A 15,569-nucleotide genomic window follows, 5' to 3' on the forward strand; every position below is an offset into this window, starting at 1 on the left:
TCGTTTGTGTACTCAAATTCGCTTGCATCTTTCACTCTTGTATCCTGACAAGCACAAGTGAGACATTTGGATTGACTTTAGTTTTTAAAATCCCAGAAGTATTTAAGTCACACAATTACTGCTTTGTCCCTAGAGGGTATTTGTGTAACTTTAAATAGATGCCTTGTTATTTCATTACCAAATGTCTGTTTTGAGCTGGCCCTTTCCATCATGTCAATGAAATGTTTCTAGACATGGCTCAGTAAAGACAGGCTAGGTAAAGACAGTTCTGCCATAGCTTGACAAAACAGCATGTTTCCCCAAAGCTCTCTAGTGTCCTATGTGATTTTAACAAGTTGTTTAGAGCAGGGATACAAAAATCTGAGGGCTTCTGAATGTTGTTGGATTTCTGTGCCTATCAGATGCAGCCATCATAGCCGATGGTCAACAACACTGGCAGGGCTACAGGATTGTCATTCCTGAGGGAGTGGGTGACATTGTGGTCTAAACTACTGAGCCTTTGGGGCTTGACGATTGGAAGGTTGGCAGTTTGAATCTATGCAACGGAGTGAGCTCCCATTGCATCTGTCAACCTAGCTGTTCAAAAGCATACCAACGCGTGTAGATAAATAGGTACCGCTGCAGTGGGAAGGTAGACGGTGTTTCTGTGCGCTCTGGCACTCGCCACAGTGTCCCTTTGCACCAGAAGCAGTTTCGTCATGCTGGCCACTTGACCTGGAAAGCTGTCTGCAGACAAACACCAGCTCCCTTGGCCTGAAGCAAGATGAGACTTAATTGTCCAGGGGTCCTTTACCTTACATTCCTGATATAAAGATTACTTGATCCAAACAGAGGTGTTGTCTCATTTCTTCAGGTTGGAAGTTTGGGTGAAACTCAGCTTGCTGAGAAGAGTTTATATAGGCTTAAAACAGACAGAGCAAGAGACCTGAAGATTATTAAGACCAGGCATCCCCAACCTTCGGCCCTCCAGATGTTTTGGATTACAATTCCCATCATCCCTGACCACTGGTCTTGTTAGCTAGGGATCATGGGAGTTGTAGGCCAAAACATCTGGAGGGCTGCACTTTGGGGATTCCTGCTTAAAACTATCCCCATACCTTTGACCTCTTTGCTGACCTTATCTCTTTCAGCAGAGAGAATTTTCATAAGTGGGGCAGAGTTCTCACTGCCGCGCCACCCAGAGGGGCAAAAACTAAGTTAAACAAGAGAAGAGTGTGTGGCAACCATCCCACCTGTTGCATGTGCCCACAGGCTGCTACAACGGTGGGGTCCCATTGCCCCCAGAAAGGGATTGGACAAGCCGGCAGAGGTTGTGATGCCAGGCCCGATTTCCCCTCCACGTGTATTACCCAGAGAGTGAGCAAACACACGAAAATGTGTTTCGCTGGCACTGCTATGAAGAAAAAACAAAAAAAATTCTTTCCAGTAGCACCTTAAAGACCAACTAAGTTAGTTCTTGGTATGAGCTTTCGTGTGCATGCACACTTCTTCAGATGAAGAAGTGTGCATGCACACGAAAGCTCATACCAAGAACTAACTTAGTTGGTCTTTAAGGTGCTACTGGAAGGAATTTTTTTTGTTTTGACTATGGCAGACCAACACGGCTACCTATCTGTAACTGCTATGAAGCTCTTCATAGCAGGAGCCAGGTCCTAGGGGGCCGTGGTCCCTTCGCCCCCCATAGAATATTGGAGGGGGCCGGCCCCCCCACCCCAAAAGTTGATACGTATTGCCATTCATTGCGCCCCATCGTATGATCGATTATGCGAGGCGGGGCTTACTTGTCCCCCTACAATATTTTATTGTCACCCTCCTGTAGCCCTTTTTCAGTGCCGAAATCACAGATAGTCACCACCAATGGCCTGGCTTTGCCGTGCAAGGAGCCGCCACCTCTGCCCACTGGCTGCGTGGCAAGGCGGACTGGGGCCCCGGCGAAAGTGAGAGAGACGCTCCCCCCCCGTCCCACAAAAAAAATCTCCGCTGTTGTCACCGGCGGCCGCCAGGGCTTACCGCGGCACCGGAGCCCAACCGGCCTTCGTCAGCCGACGTCCCCCCGCCTTCCTTCTCTCGGCTCCTCCTCCCTCGTCGCCTCTCTCTTGGGCCTAGCCTCCTGAAGCAATCCCCGAGCGCAGGGGGCGGGCCTTGGCTTGGTGCCTACTGGGTGGGAGGTTGCTGCCGCCGCCTGTGGAAGAGGAAGGGCACGTCATGGCCGCGCTGAAGGTCTCTCGGGTACGTAGTAGGTGGCGAGGGGAGAAGCCGGGCGCAGAAACCGAAAGCGGCAAGCTTGGGGGGCGGCCTCGGATTGTTGAGGGAAGGAGGCCTTGCAAGGTGGGGCGGGGTGGGTTCCTACTCGGGAGATAACCCCGTTTAGTCCAAGGGAGCTTACCCACTGCCCCAGTAAAGTGCTGATAAGCGGGCGATGTTTACTGCGTATTTAGTAGTCTTAAGACTTCTATAATTACAACATTATACAGTTGGAAGGGGCTCCCGAGGGGCATCTAGTCCAAACCCCCTTCCCCCTGCCATGCAGGGATCAGAACTAGAACATATTTTTTTAGAAGAGGGGAAGGATGCCAAGTTCTCACGGAGGAAAGGAAAAGGTATCTCCACCCGCAAAGAATCATACTTCCAGCTTATATAAAGCGAAGCACATTCAGTCCCGTAATAAACAACAATACCGCAGTTTTTGGTATTATGCAACAGCATATCTATTTATTTGTTTGGCATTCATAAGGAGGGGTTGGTTTCCGGAAGGAAACTGCCTTACCTTGATCCTAGGGTTTTTTTTAAAATTTATGGCAAATGTAGGGAAACAGAAGAGATCTATAGAAACCGAGGTCATATGTGTGTTAGGTTTAGGGGATTTTGATAGAGTTATCTTCTGTGAATAGGTTTAACTAATTATACTACCGGCTATATATTTCATATAAAACATTCTTGTGCCAGTGTAGCTGGTATATCTTCCAACTTTTATTCTTGTTTACGGTTTGTTACAAAATCCCAGTTTGTATTGGTTTTTGCCCCTAAGTATATAAATGATAAGACATAGTCTTAAGAATTCATATGCTAGAAAGAAAAACAACTTTTTTAAAGCATTGTGCTGTGACCGGGAAAGGACTGCTTTTGAATCTTGGTAGTTTGGGTGTCCCTTTGCCCTTTTAAAGTCCTTCTGTATTATCTACATACTATAGACAAAGACCTAAGGCTACGAAATGGTGCTTAAGGCCATCTAGTATGTCCATGGCAGAGGTGAAATTTAGAATACAGATAGTCTGATGAATAGGGTAGTCTCTACTATGCCACACTAGCTCTTTGAGAATGTTGGACAGAACAGTCCTTTTATGAGTTTTGTTTATACACTTGATTTATAAAGCTAATAAGAATACTTTTATATTTGCAGTTTTGTTTCAAATCTGTACAGAATACTTTGATCTAGTAGCTGTTTGCTCTTGATTTAAGCAAAATGTGAGCAAAGCTAGTAAACTTTGATAATTACCCACTTATCACTGATGAGTCAATCTATATGACATACTCAGTATGTAAATAAATGCATTTTTGCACTCTGAAAATGTGCGGGTTCAGATTGATGTATACAATAGTTCGCCTAGAAAGGATTTGCAGGGCTATTAATACTTCTCTGAGGATTTTTCTTCTATGACAGAAATGGCCCTACACAAGATTTCTGTTGGTTAAATTTGTTGGTCGACAGTTATTGATAAAACTGAAGGATGCCAAACCACTGAGCTGAGTATTGCATATGGTGATGTGGTAATGTTGTGTGCAATTAATGTGCCACTTTTCCAGTCTCATACAGGTTGGTTTATGATGTGGGAACTTTGTAATATTCTACTCCGTAGGTGTCACACATAAATCATAACAAGTGATTGTTATGAGCATGTATTTCTGCTAGGACGTACCCAGCAAACTGGAGGATAAACAGGGCAAATGTTTCATTTGTGTACAGAGAGTTCTTTTTGAAAAAAAAATATTGCTATGAGAGTGAAAAGCAGAAGTGTTTTCCATAGGGACAACATATAATTGGAAATTGCCACAACGAAAAGGTTAGCCTTTAAACCACTGTACCTTGTAACTTTAATGGAATTTGGTGTTGGCAGTGCCAGTGAGTAGTCTGCTTCTCTCCCCCCCCCCCCAAGAGTATGACACATAAGATAACTGATATGTTCCAACCCCTGAAAAGCAAGGTATGGAGCAGAGTGCTAAAAAACTTTCTATTCCACCTGGCCATTACAAAAACTCGGTAACTAAAAAATAGTTTCTGTGTTTGCTTTTTTCATCCTCCCAATCTCTTTGCCTTTTATGTCTCATATTTTTGGTTGTAATCCTTGGGGGAGGGCCTTTCTAACACTGGCATTTGTAAGGTACTCTGGGAGCCTCCCTCCCTCTCTTTCTCTCTCTGTGTTGGCTGAAAGTAGGATAAAGATGCTTTACTTAAATCAAATAGCATTAGAGACTTTATTCTACAATTGTTTGCTAAAGCATCACCCTTGAAGCCAGGGAGCCACAGGTTACAAAGTATTTTAGTGTAAATTATTCTTTGAAATTGTAGTGAAGTTGAAATGGCCAATAAGTTATTCATATCCAAAGCTTTGTGGCCTTTTGGTTAATATTGTACACTTGATAGAACATCTTGTGTATGTCTCATGCAATCTTTATCTCATTCACTTCTTTTTCTTTTGAATGACTGGTGTGTAGTTGTATAATTAGATGGACTTTGTTCTCTTGCTATTTTATCAACCACTGGACCATCTTTCGTCACTTTCATATTCTGCTTAGTCAAAGCTACTTATTTTAGTTCTTGTTCCCCAATTAGGAGCGTAGGAAGCTGCCCTATGTTGTGTCAGAACATTGTCCCATCTTATCTCACTGTTCTCTGCACCAGTGGTGAGTGGGGCCAGAGGCAAAAGTGAGTTGAACCACAGATGTGACTTGTCCACAGAGCCGCATTGTAGCCCAGCAAAAGTCAGTGTTTCTACACTGCAATTTCCCCCTGCAAATTAGGAGTTTAGTCATTATGTTTGACCCTTCTCTTTCTTTTCTTTCTTTTTTTCTTTCCTATCTTATCTAAGGTTTGCTGGTTCTCTTGTTAATAATTCTCAATCTCTTCCATTTTAGTCTATTTAGATTAAATTCCTTATTCAGACTCTAATTCCTGTTTTGGGCTGATGACTGCAATGGTTCAGTAGTCTTGTGCTTCAGTTTAAACTTACTTGGCGGTATCAAACACTCATCTTATTTAACTTCCACTCTCTTGTGCTGTTTCTCAACTTCATGCTTTTTCTGGGCTCCTTATATGTGGAACTCTCTCCCTCTTGATATTCAGTTCACTATCACTTTGTCCCACTTTAAGAAAGCACAAAATTGTCTTTTTTCCCTTCAGTTTTGCTTTGTTTCTTTAATTGTCAGTTAAGCATTATATATATTTACTTTGAACATTTTTTCTTTCTTTTATTCTTCCAGAGAAAGTTTCTCCATTTCCCCCTTCTAAGTCCCCTCTCCTATTGTTTCATGCCTTTAGATTGTAAGGCAGAGACCTGTCCCTGAAATTTGCTATGTATTTTAGTCACTTTCATTAATAATAAATGCTAAGGATACTACTAGATCTTTCATCAATAAGATATAATATATGTCCTATAAGTATGTATCTTCAACAGAACTATATAATAATAATTTGCAAAATCTTCAGTTTGCTCCAGCAATGGAAAGTTCATAGGAGGACAACAAAGTCCATAGAAAGGTACAGGGGCATATTTATTTGCAAAGGCCACATTGAAAAACACAGAATTCCCCAACTACTTCTAGTGAAAAATACGATCAGTTCTGTGGTAAATGCATTGGTCTCTGCTGCAGACTATTTTTTAGTTGGCACTTGCAATAGGATTGAGAAATTTATTGGAGGCTTTTATCGAAGCTATTCATTCCCCCCCCCCCAAATCAAAATTTCAGGTGTTACGAAGCATTGCTACATGCGGTTGGAGATCACAATCAAGTCAAGCTGCTGCAACAGCACCCAAAAGTAAATCGGCAGCTGGATTTAGCTTTGGTAAGTATTGACAAAGCACTGTAAAAATATCCCCTATTACCCTCTTACATTATGTCCCATGCCTCAAGTATTTCACTAACCTAAAGAAAATTATCAGAATTTGAACCATTTGATGTGTGATGGCAGGAGACTGATGACTCAATGCCTGATGCACTTACTTTTTATTTTACTAAAAGCAGCTGTGCAGTTTTACTAAATACAATTAGTGAACTACGAGTTGTAATTGGAGAAGTGCAGTGTGCGTTACATCTTTTCCTTATGCCACTTTCCCAATTTAAATTGCTTTCTGAGCTGCTTTTTGGTTCATAAGGGAAAATACATGATACAGGGGTTTGCAATTTTTTCAGTGAGGTCAGACAGGGGCCCACATACCAATGGATGTCGTAGCTAGAGGCAATACAATAGGCTGATCAACAGATGTGGTGGCTGCTTATGTGCAGTAGACTACACTGCAGCCACACACAGTCATCTCTCCATCCAGGCTTTCAAGGAGGGTGCAGAGCAGGACCAATAAGGAGCCTGGAGAGAGATGGTGTGGCCTGGGGAGGACCCTGATGGCCAGGGATAGAGGTACTTGGAGGTCTGAGCTGATCCAGCAGGGCTTGTCTTATGTCCCCAGGTGGAAAAACTGATGTGCAGTCATCTCGCTTGCAGTAGATGCTTCTGTAAGAGGCAAACGAACAGTCCATTTCTTGAACAGAGGCTCCTGATTTTCCTCACACTGTTCCAAAAATATAATTTATTTCAGCTGATGTTGCTTCATGCCCTTATACCTCTTAGAATATCCTGCTGTCATGGTTTTCGCTATATTGCTGTGCTGCTTAATGTCCTGTCACATCCTGGCGAGTAGAATTAGGGATGAGTTTAGGTGCCAAAATAATGCACTCTAGCAATCTCAGGTGCAAAGTATTGCAGTTCTGCTACTATGTTGAATTATTATGGGTATTTCAAATATTTGGATATATTTGATTGTCTAACACGTGAATGCCTTGTTTTCTAGAACTTACTGATGAACAGAAAGAATTTCAAGCTACAGCTCGTAAATTTGCTAGAGAGGAAATCTTGCCCGTTGCTGCCGAGTATGACAGAACTGGAGAGGTAGGCTTGCTATATAAGGGGGAAACAGCTTGCTTTAACATTTCATTGAGTAAATGTTTCTAAAAAGAGACACTGTACATGAAATGAAATGTTTTATTTCTTTTCTTTCTAGTACCCTGTTACCCTCATAAAAAGGGCATGGGAGCTCGGCTTGATAAATTCACATATACCAGAGAGCTGTGGTGAGTAAACTACCTTTTAAGCAATAAAATAGCATCAACTAAGGAACACTTTTAGGAGGCAAAGATACGACAGATTTTACGATAGGATGTTTTATGAATGTGAAGGAATAGCAATAGCCAGTATGTGTGGTGTAAGATAAGTTTTCATCTCTTGAGACCTTATTAGAAATAGCAGTGTTGCCAAACATACAGGGTATATGTATATGGATATTAGTTAACTTCTTTGCAGTATGTTTGATGATTGGTAAGTGGATATGCAAGCAGACACCATTGAAAGGTGTTGTATTACATCTTGGACCATCCTCTTCAACCATAAGGCCATTTACCACCAATAGCTCTGTAGAAAGGATCCCGAAGGTTTATTGTGCTTTGATGATGTTTTGATTTTTATTATTGTCTTTCAATATTACTTGGAAGAATTTGTATCCTGAATTGGTATTGACCCATTCCTACATGCAAGTTATGATATAGTTAACTACTCGGGTTATTCTGAATAGGGATATGCTACCAATATTGTGGGGGTTTGGTGTGTGTATTTTGTTGTTGAAGGGATATGTACAAATGGAATTGAAAAATCCTGTTACACTGATGTCAAAATTCACCCTATCAAAGGTTAGAGTGTATAGGAAGTAAAGTGCGCTTAAAATGGATTTGTATGGGACTGTTTTTTATTTCATAATGTTTTGCTATAGGTGGCCTTGGCCTTGGCTGTTTTGATGCCTGCCTTATTACTGAAGAATTAGCTTATGGGTGTACAGGGGTTCAAACAGCTATTGAAGCAAATTCCCTGGGTGTAAGTATTTTCCTTCTTTCTTTGTAGATAAAGTCTAGATAATGACTTTCTTTGTACTGAATGTTTCCTTTTTTTTCTTGCAGCAAATGCCAGTCATCATTGCAGGAAATGAGCAGCAGCAGAAGAAATATCTGGGAAGAATGACAGAGGAACCTATGATGTGTGTAAGTTCCCCCTCTCCCCCCAAGTCTGTAGAATTTTAATAATAATAATAATAATAATAATAATAATAATAATAATAATAATAATATCTTTATTGTCATTGCCCCCTCTCGGGGACAACGAAATTACTTGACTGCTCCATAAAAACACTAATTAAAACAATACAGTATTTACTTTGCTTTCTCTGGTGAAAAACCTGTATACACTTACCATATTTTTCTGTATATTGGATGCCCCCATGTATAGGACGCCCCCTATTTTGGGAGACTCCAAATTAAGGAAATGGGGAGGAAATTGGCCTAAGTTGTTGACATTTTTTTGGAGAGGATTGCCCAGAGCCTAACAGCCGTGTGCCTATCAGCTGTTCCCTCGCGGGCAATTGCTGAGCTTTGGGGGAGGGCAGGGTTGAGCTTTTTTTTGCGGGGGGAGGGGAAGAGTGGTGAAGCTTTTTCTTTCAATTGCTTTTAGCACTTTTCACCTTTCCCATGGGGCCTCTGTATTCTGCTTGCCTCTGCAAGGCTGTAGGCAGTCTGTTTTTGTGCACAGGCGGCGCAACATTACACAGGAGGAGTGTGGTGATTGAAGTAATATCCCTCCCTTTGCGCCTTTCACATCAGCGAACATCAGTGCATAAATGAAGCTGTAGGACGGGCAGAGTGGGAGTAGACAAGCAGACTAAGAATGCCCCACAGGAAAGGCACTGCTACTCCAGTTGGCTGCAGCGATCAAAGATATCTCTCCCCTCCATGCCTTTCTCATGTGGTCTTGTTAGTCTGCTTGGAGCCGTGCGAAGACGCTGCACAAAAACGGGCTGCCTACAGCCTCCCTCCCATCTGTAGGGCGGACAGAGTGGGAGGAGACAAGCAGACCACAGAGGCCACACAGCTCGCCTCTGCCGGGAGCTGCGACTGCTAAAGCAAGTACCATGATTATTTATATATTTAATTAATTGCTGTATTCCATGGATAAGACGAACCTTGTTTTTCAACCTAAAAAATCGGGTAAAAAACCTCATCTTAAAAATTGGGTTAAAAACCTCATCTTATAGATGGAAAAATACGGTATTATTAATTTATATACAGCTTATATGCAAAATATTGCTTCCACACAGTTTACAACAATAACATCAATGCATGATTGAAATACACAATAGCAATTCCATTGGGCACTAGAATAAGTCTTGATGAAAATATGCAATAAAACAAGCAGTTAAACACCGCAGTTAAAACATCTAAAAACAGACAGTTAATCCAACAAAATCAGAAGTGCAGTTCAGGGGATTGCTTGCCTAAACAGGTGTGCCTCCTGTTTATTCCTTTTTCTTTTTTCTCTTCAGGCCTACTGTGTAACAGAACCTGGAGCAGGCTCTGATGTAGCGGGTTTAAAAACAAGAGCCGAAAAGAAAGGAGATGAATATATAATCAATGGACAAAAAATGTGGATCACCAATGGTGGCAAGGCTAACTGGTATAGCAATTCGTAACTAGCTTTACTTTCTATGTAGTTCTTTCCCACATTTGATCTGTTTTTGTGTCATGCTCAGTGTGACTAAGATATAGAATGTTTATTAGAAACCAGTTGGGGAGATTAGGTATTATCTCTTACCCTATCACAAATGAGGCAAGAGCCAGTATGGTATTGTGTGTCCACATTCTTGACCACCATCCAGGATTTGGTTTGGAAGGAAGGAATAAAGTGAGACAATTTGGAAGAAGCAGTGACAGTACATGTTGGGAGGGCTGAAACCATCCTTTTACTAAATACCATCCTGTGCCACATGTGCTTTATGAGTCTTTTCCTTGTATACTGTCTTGTATTTCCTTTTTGTTTTATATATAATACTGAACAATAGAAGTCTTCAAAACACACTGGGTTATCCTCCTTTTTTGAAACCGCCTGATCATTGTTTTATTTCTGGTATAAAGCTACCAGAAGCATCTGTTAAAGTCAAACTTGGCTCTTGTTTTTGTGTGTGTTTATTAGGTATTTTTTATTGGCTCGCTCCAATCCTGATCCCAAAGCTCCTGCAGGCAAAGCTTTTACTGGATTTATTGTGGAAGCGGATAGCCCTGGAATACAAATTGGAAGAAAGGTAGAGTACACACACACACCATCTAGATTCTGTGTGTGGATGTGTAAAATCACAAGCATAATTCTTATACTCTTGGCTATAAATTACCAATCTACATTAGTTTTTTACTTCATCAAATAATTATGTTAAGGCATAATTAAATATTTCATAAACTTTCTTTTCAGGAACTTAATATGGGTCAACGCTGCTCAGATACAAGAGGGATTGTTTTTGAGGATGTGAGAGTGCCCAAAGAGAATGTATTAATTGGTGAAGGTGCTGGCTTTAAAATTGCCATGGGAGCATTTGATAAAACAAGGCCTCCGGTAAGCATCTGAAATAAGTTCTAGAAAAATATCATTTTAGAGTTCTGTTTTTATGATATCCATCATTAAAATTACAGGTAGCTGCTGGTGCTGTAGGGCTAGCACAAAGAGCTTTGGATGAAGCTACAAAGTATGCTATGGAAAGAAAAACCTTTGGAAAGGTCATTGCAGAGGTATGTGAATCTCTTTATCATTTATATGATGCCATTTCCAGTTAATGTGTATTAAGGGAAATCTTTTTCACAAAACTTATATTGTAGGGTGCTAAAAGAATAGCTTAGCAAGTTGGAAGTCAAAATGCTGGTAAAACCAAAATATGATCCACCAGTCTCTTACTAGAAGCCATTTAAATTTAAGGGTAGTGTTGCTTTGTAAATGGGTCTCTTGTGGTGTAAGAGGATTCAAGATTGCTGCAGCTGACAGTTAAAAAATGTGGACTGTCGTATAGCAAAGCTAATGCTGATTTTGTCAATGAGGGATAGTGTGGCTAGTCACTGCAAAGAACCAAACTAATCACATTTGTATACTTCTCATTGTGTATTAACTGTGAGTCTCCATACATAACCCCCCCACCCCACAAATGGCTTATTTGGGAGGAAAGGCAAAATATAAATTTAATAAATAAATACATGTTTGACTCTAAGTCATTTTAGGGTTTTCTTGTTTGTTACTGAGACAAGGCGACATGAAATCATTTAGTAATCTGCACACATTCATTAATAGATAATTATTTAAATATATAAGCACTTCAGATTAAACCAGCACTGCCTTCTGATAACTAGTGCTACTATCACAAAATAAATATAGCTGAGGAGTGATAGGAGTCCTAGGGAAATCCTAAAACCAGATGAAGAACCAGAACCAATAATTCTGACTTTGGGTAATTCCTGAGGCTTGGCTGTGCATTGGTAACTTTTCTAATTAGATGAAATTTCATTCTAATTTTTAACAAATATGAACAAAGTAGCTTAGCAAAATATTTAATTCTATATATTGTATTGATAAAGTTTTCCTTTTTTTGGTCTGATTCACATGTCACTTTAAACCATAGTGAAACCTAACCATGAATTAATGGGGAACACACAGCATACACCCTGGTAAAATTGCAGCCAGAACCTCCTTCTGAGAGCTAAGGCAAGGCTCATGGTAATGTGTCTCTCCAAACAAATCATGACTTGTAACCAAGTTTAGTTCTTATTGCTCGTGGCTTCTTTGAGGAAAATAAATTGTGAACTTGCGTTTGGATATAACACTTGTTGGCTCCCAGCAACACAGCAGCAGGAGAAATGCGGGAGGGGAAAATACAATTTTAGCACTAAGCAGAAGCCTGCTACATGTTCCTTGATATGTATTGTACAAAAAGTAAACTTCTCAATTCTAACTGGTCAATATTTGCCTATATTCCTCAACCATCTTAGCACCAGGCAGTGTCCTTCATGTTGGCTGAAATGGCAATGAAAGTGGAGCTTGCTCGCTTGGCTTACCAAAGGGCAGCATGGGAGGTGGATGCTGGCCGTAGAAACACCTACTATGCATCTATTGCAAAGGGATATGCTGGAGACATTGCAAATCAAGTAGCTACTGATGCCGTCCAGATTTTTGGAGGAAATGGATTCAATAGTGAATACCCAGTAGAAAAGCTAATGAGAGATGCCAAAATATACCAGGTAGGTAACCCATTTAATGCAAATACTAGAACTGTTGCCCAGTTAACATTTTTAGTGAATTGATAGCAGGAGTCTATTAATAAATTTGTGTATATAATATAAAGACAAAAGTATGTTTCCCTTTTAAATGACACATCTGTGTTGTTGCAGCGTTCATCTTAAGAGGTATTCTCTTTCATAGGGGAGGCAGTTTCTTTTAAGGTGGCACTCAGCACCTGCAGGGGTTTTTAAAGCAGTATTTGTATGAAATGCCTGCAGGTTAAAAATTAAAATCTACTGAGCATTAAATCCGGGGAGAAAAGACCCGTTTAGGATGCAATCCTATACAAAATATAGTAAATGTAGTTATCTGGGAAGTAAGTATGTTACATATAACGGCTTGACCTCAGATAAAAACACACATACAAACATGCATATATATAATTAAAATGTGGTAATTATTAACAAAATACTATGTTATAAACAACTAAGTCATACTCGGAGCAGAACCCATTGAAATTAAGTAACCTAGCAATGTTTATTAATTTTATGTTGGCCTACTCAGAGTAGGATTAGCACCTATATGGTTTGAAATCAAGTAATATTTTTGAAAAGGAGGTAGGTTTCCATAGCTGAGGTTATAGCCATTCCTTTTTTAAATAGTATAAAAATTCTGCCTGAGGTCTGAATGGCATAACTGTACAAACTAGAGCAGTAGTCTTTTACCTTTTCAGACCCAGGACCCACCTTGAAACCCATTTCTTCATATTTACCATATATTTGTATGGTGGTAGTGCTGCTGTTGTGACCCACGTATGATTAGGCTGGAACTCAGTACTGGATCCTGACCCACCAGCAGTAGATCATTGTACTTCAGGGATTTGAACTTGTTTCTATAACAGAAGTGTCCATATGGAAAACACATTTTGAAATGGAGGAAATTTTCACAAATGATTTGTAATGTGCCATGGGTGTCTGCTGTTCAGAGAAGAAAGTTGAAAAATGCCACTAGGTACGCTCAAGTTCTTAGGCTTAACTAAAGTAGCCTATTGGACCATAGCCATTTAAGTGCAGCCTTGAAGTACCTGGTGAGAATTGTTTTCCCCCCATTAAGCATCTGTAGCAACTTTTGCATTGAACTGGTAACATACTGATAAGAAGTTCCCTGTATTTTCATATTTTATGTAGTTTTGAAATTGCTCAAAAGCACCTGCCTTTTATTTATTTATTGTATGCTTTCTTTTCAGATATATGAAGGCACAGCTCAGATACAGAGACTGATTGTAGCTCGTGAACACATTGGCAGGTTTAAGGGTTGATAACTTTTGAAGAGAGACAGGGCATGTATTAACCTGATGCTGCAAACATTTGTATTTATTCTGGTATGCTCCTTTTAAGATTGAAAAAATAAAATGGCCTCAAAGTAGTAGCATATCTGTTTCAGATCTTCAGTATATGGGGAAAAAATTGTTTCCTTAATTATTGAAACTGTTAGCTAGAGACTTCTTGAAAAATTGGGTTATTAGATACATGTTGGTGCATGTGGTTCTTTTTAGTTTGTTTTTTTAGTGGCTGTTTTTACTTTCACCTTACTCCATAGTTACTTGGTTATCCCTGTCCTCTGATCTTCTCACAACATTTTTAAAGTGCCTCAAATTGAACTTGTGACACTGTATTGGATTAAGAAGTTCATACCAATACCAGCAGTTTAGGGTTCTTCTTTTCTATTTGCAAATTATGTATTTTGGGAGTAGGGCCACTTAAGAATGTTTATTTCTGAGCAATAAGAAGATTCTGGACTCACCATGTTATCATACCAATTATTACCAAATAATGCATATTGTACGCAAGGTAAGGTGTGAAATTATAATCACTATCAAGTCAGCTGTACTGTGACTGTATTTTAATTTGCCATTTCTCTATTTAGCGTAGCTATACAAAACATCTGTGGAACAGCTGTAGTGTGGATTTTTTCAACAACATACAAAGAGCAATGTGAAACAAAGAAACAATGAACCTTACTTTTGAAATCAATGTGTACCTCACACCATGCTACAGTGTGCCTCAGAACAAATTGCCTTGACCTCGGAAAAGCCACATTGCTGTATATTGTATTAACTTCTATGAAAAAATAAAGATTTTTAATTTTATGACTTTGGAAACTGAAGAGTAGCAGTTTTGCAAACAACTTTGTATGTTGTTGTAAAACAAACCCAATGGTGCCTGTGTTGAACTTTTCAATTATCTGAAGAGTATACATAATGGTTTTGGTGCCTTTAGCCTGATTATATCAACCTTACTAAACAAATGTTTTATTGCACTCAAATATGAAAAAAGCCATACAATGTATTTTTTTGTTCCAGTAATGTTTACAGTACTGTCATTATGTCAATTAGCTATAGTATCAACTAATTAAAAAAAATACTTGCCCTGAAACTCTGTTTTTCTTCTATAATCTGGGTATGAATTTTGGCATTGAAATGGAAAACAACTCATTTGTGTTAGTATTAAATCTGTTCTAAGGTGTCATTAGAATACTAGTGTCCAATCTCTGCTTCAACTGTAGTGCAGTTCAGTTGATCTCCGATGCTGGTTTGCTGTGAAATGCTATCCGATAACTTTTCTCTTGCAACTAAATGCATTTTTTATATGGTGGTGGGAATTGTGTGCATTGAAATGCTTTTTTTAAAAATGACTGGTGCATTTTTGTGTGTGGATGGTCAGAGTGCACATGCTATAATTTATCTCTTAGGTTGCATTTGCATCTTTGTTTTAAAAAGACTCCTTGAAAGTTCTGCCATTTCAGTAAGCTAAAACACTCTTTGAATATGACACCTTGCCTGTACTACTCTTGCCATTCCGACTAGCTATTTTGGACTTTTTCATCAAAGGCAATCTACTCTTGTAAATCATTTTAAAACATCTAACTTTTATAATAAACCAACATTGATAATTTTGAGAGAGCAAAACACTTAAGTAAGATAATGCATATTAGAATTATCTGTTTCAAAAGCTTCTTTCCTTTTTCTACATATTTATGCATAGGGCAAGTGTTCACTGACAGCCATGGTCCCTTCTTTAGTTCTGTCTTGCGACTTTTAACTTCCAGGGATGCCTTTGTGCTGCCCCAAGGAAACACTTCCACCCCACGGCCCAGTGCAAACAGGCATCAAATTATGAATAGTTTGGGTCATGATGACACAATCCCCAAAGTTCAACTCCTTTCGTGT

The 15,569-nt window shown here is 39.6% G+C and overlaps 1 protein-coding gene across 1 annotated transcript; it reads left to right on the top strand.

Moving 5' to 3' along the window:
* The first annotated feature begins 2,080 nt into the window (after positions 1-2,080).
* On the top strand, positions 2,081-14,775 carry ACADM (acyl-CoA dehydrogenase medium chain). The gene is made up of 12 exons (XM_081914668.1): positions 2,081-2,229; positions 5,965-6,061; positions 7,062-7,159; positions 7,272-7,341; positions 8,034-8,134; positions 8,218-8,298; positions 9,633-9,763; positions 10,280-10,388; positions 10,553-10,693; positions 10,771-10,866; positions 12,112-12,360; positions 13,587-14,775. The coding sequence occupies exons 1-12, from the start codon at positions 2,206-2,208 to the stop codon at positions 13,656-13,658; spliced, it is 1,269 nt and encodes a 422-aa protein (XP_081770794.1). The 5' UTR covers positions 2,081-2,205; the 3' UTR covers positions 13,659-14,775.
* Positions 14,776-15,569: the final 794 nt, after the last annotated feature.

The sequence above is a fragment of the Podarcis melisellensis genome (genome assembly GCF_964234715.1).
Source record: "Podarcis melisellensis genome assembly, chromosome: 6".
NCBI classification, from domain to species: Eukaryota; Metazoa; Chordata; class Lepidosauria; order Squamata; family Lacertidae; genus Podarcis; species Podarcis melisellensis.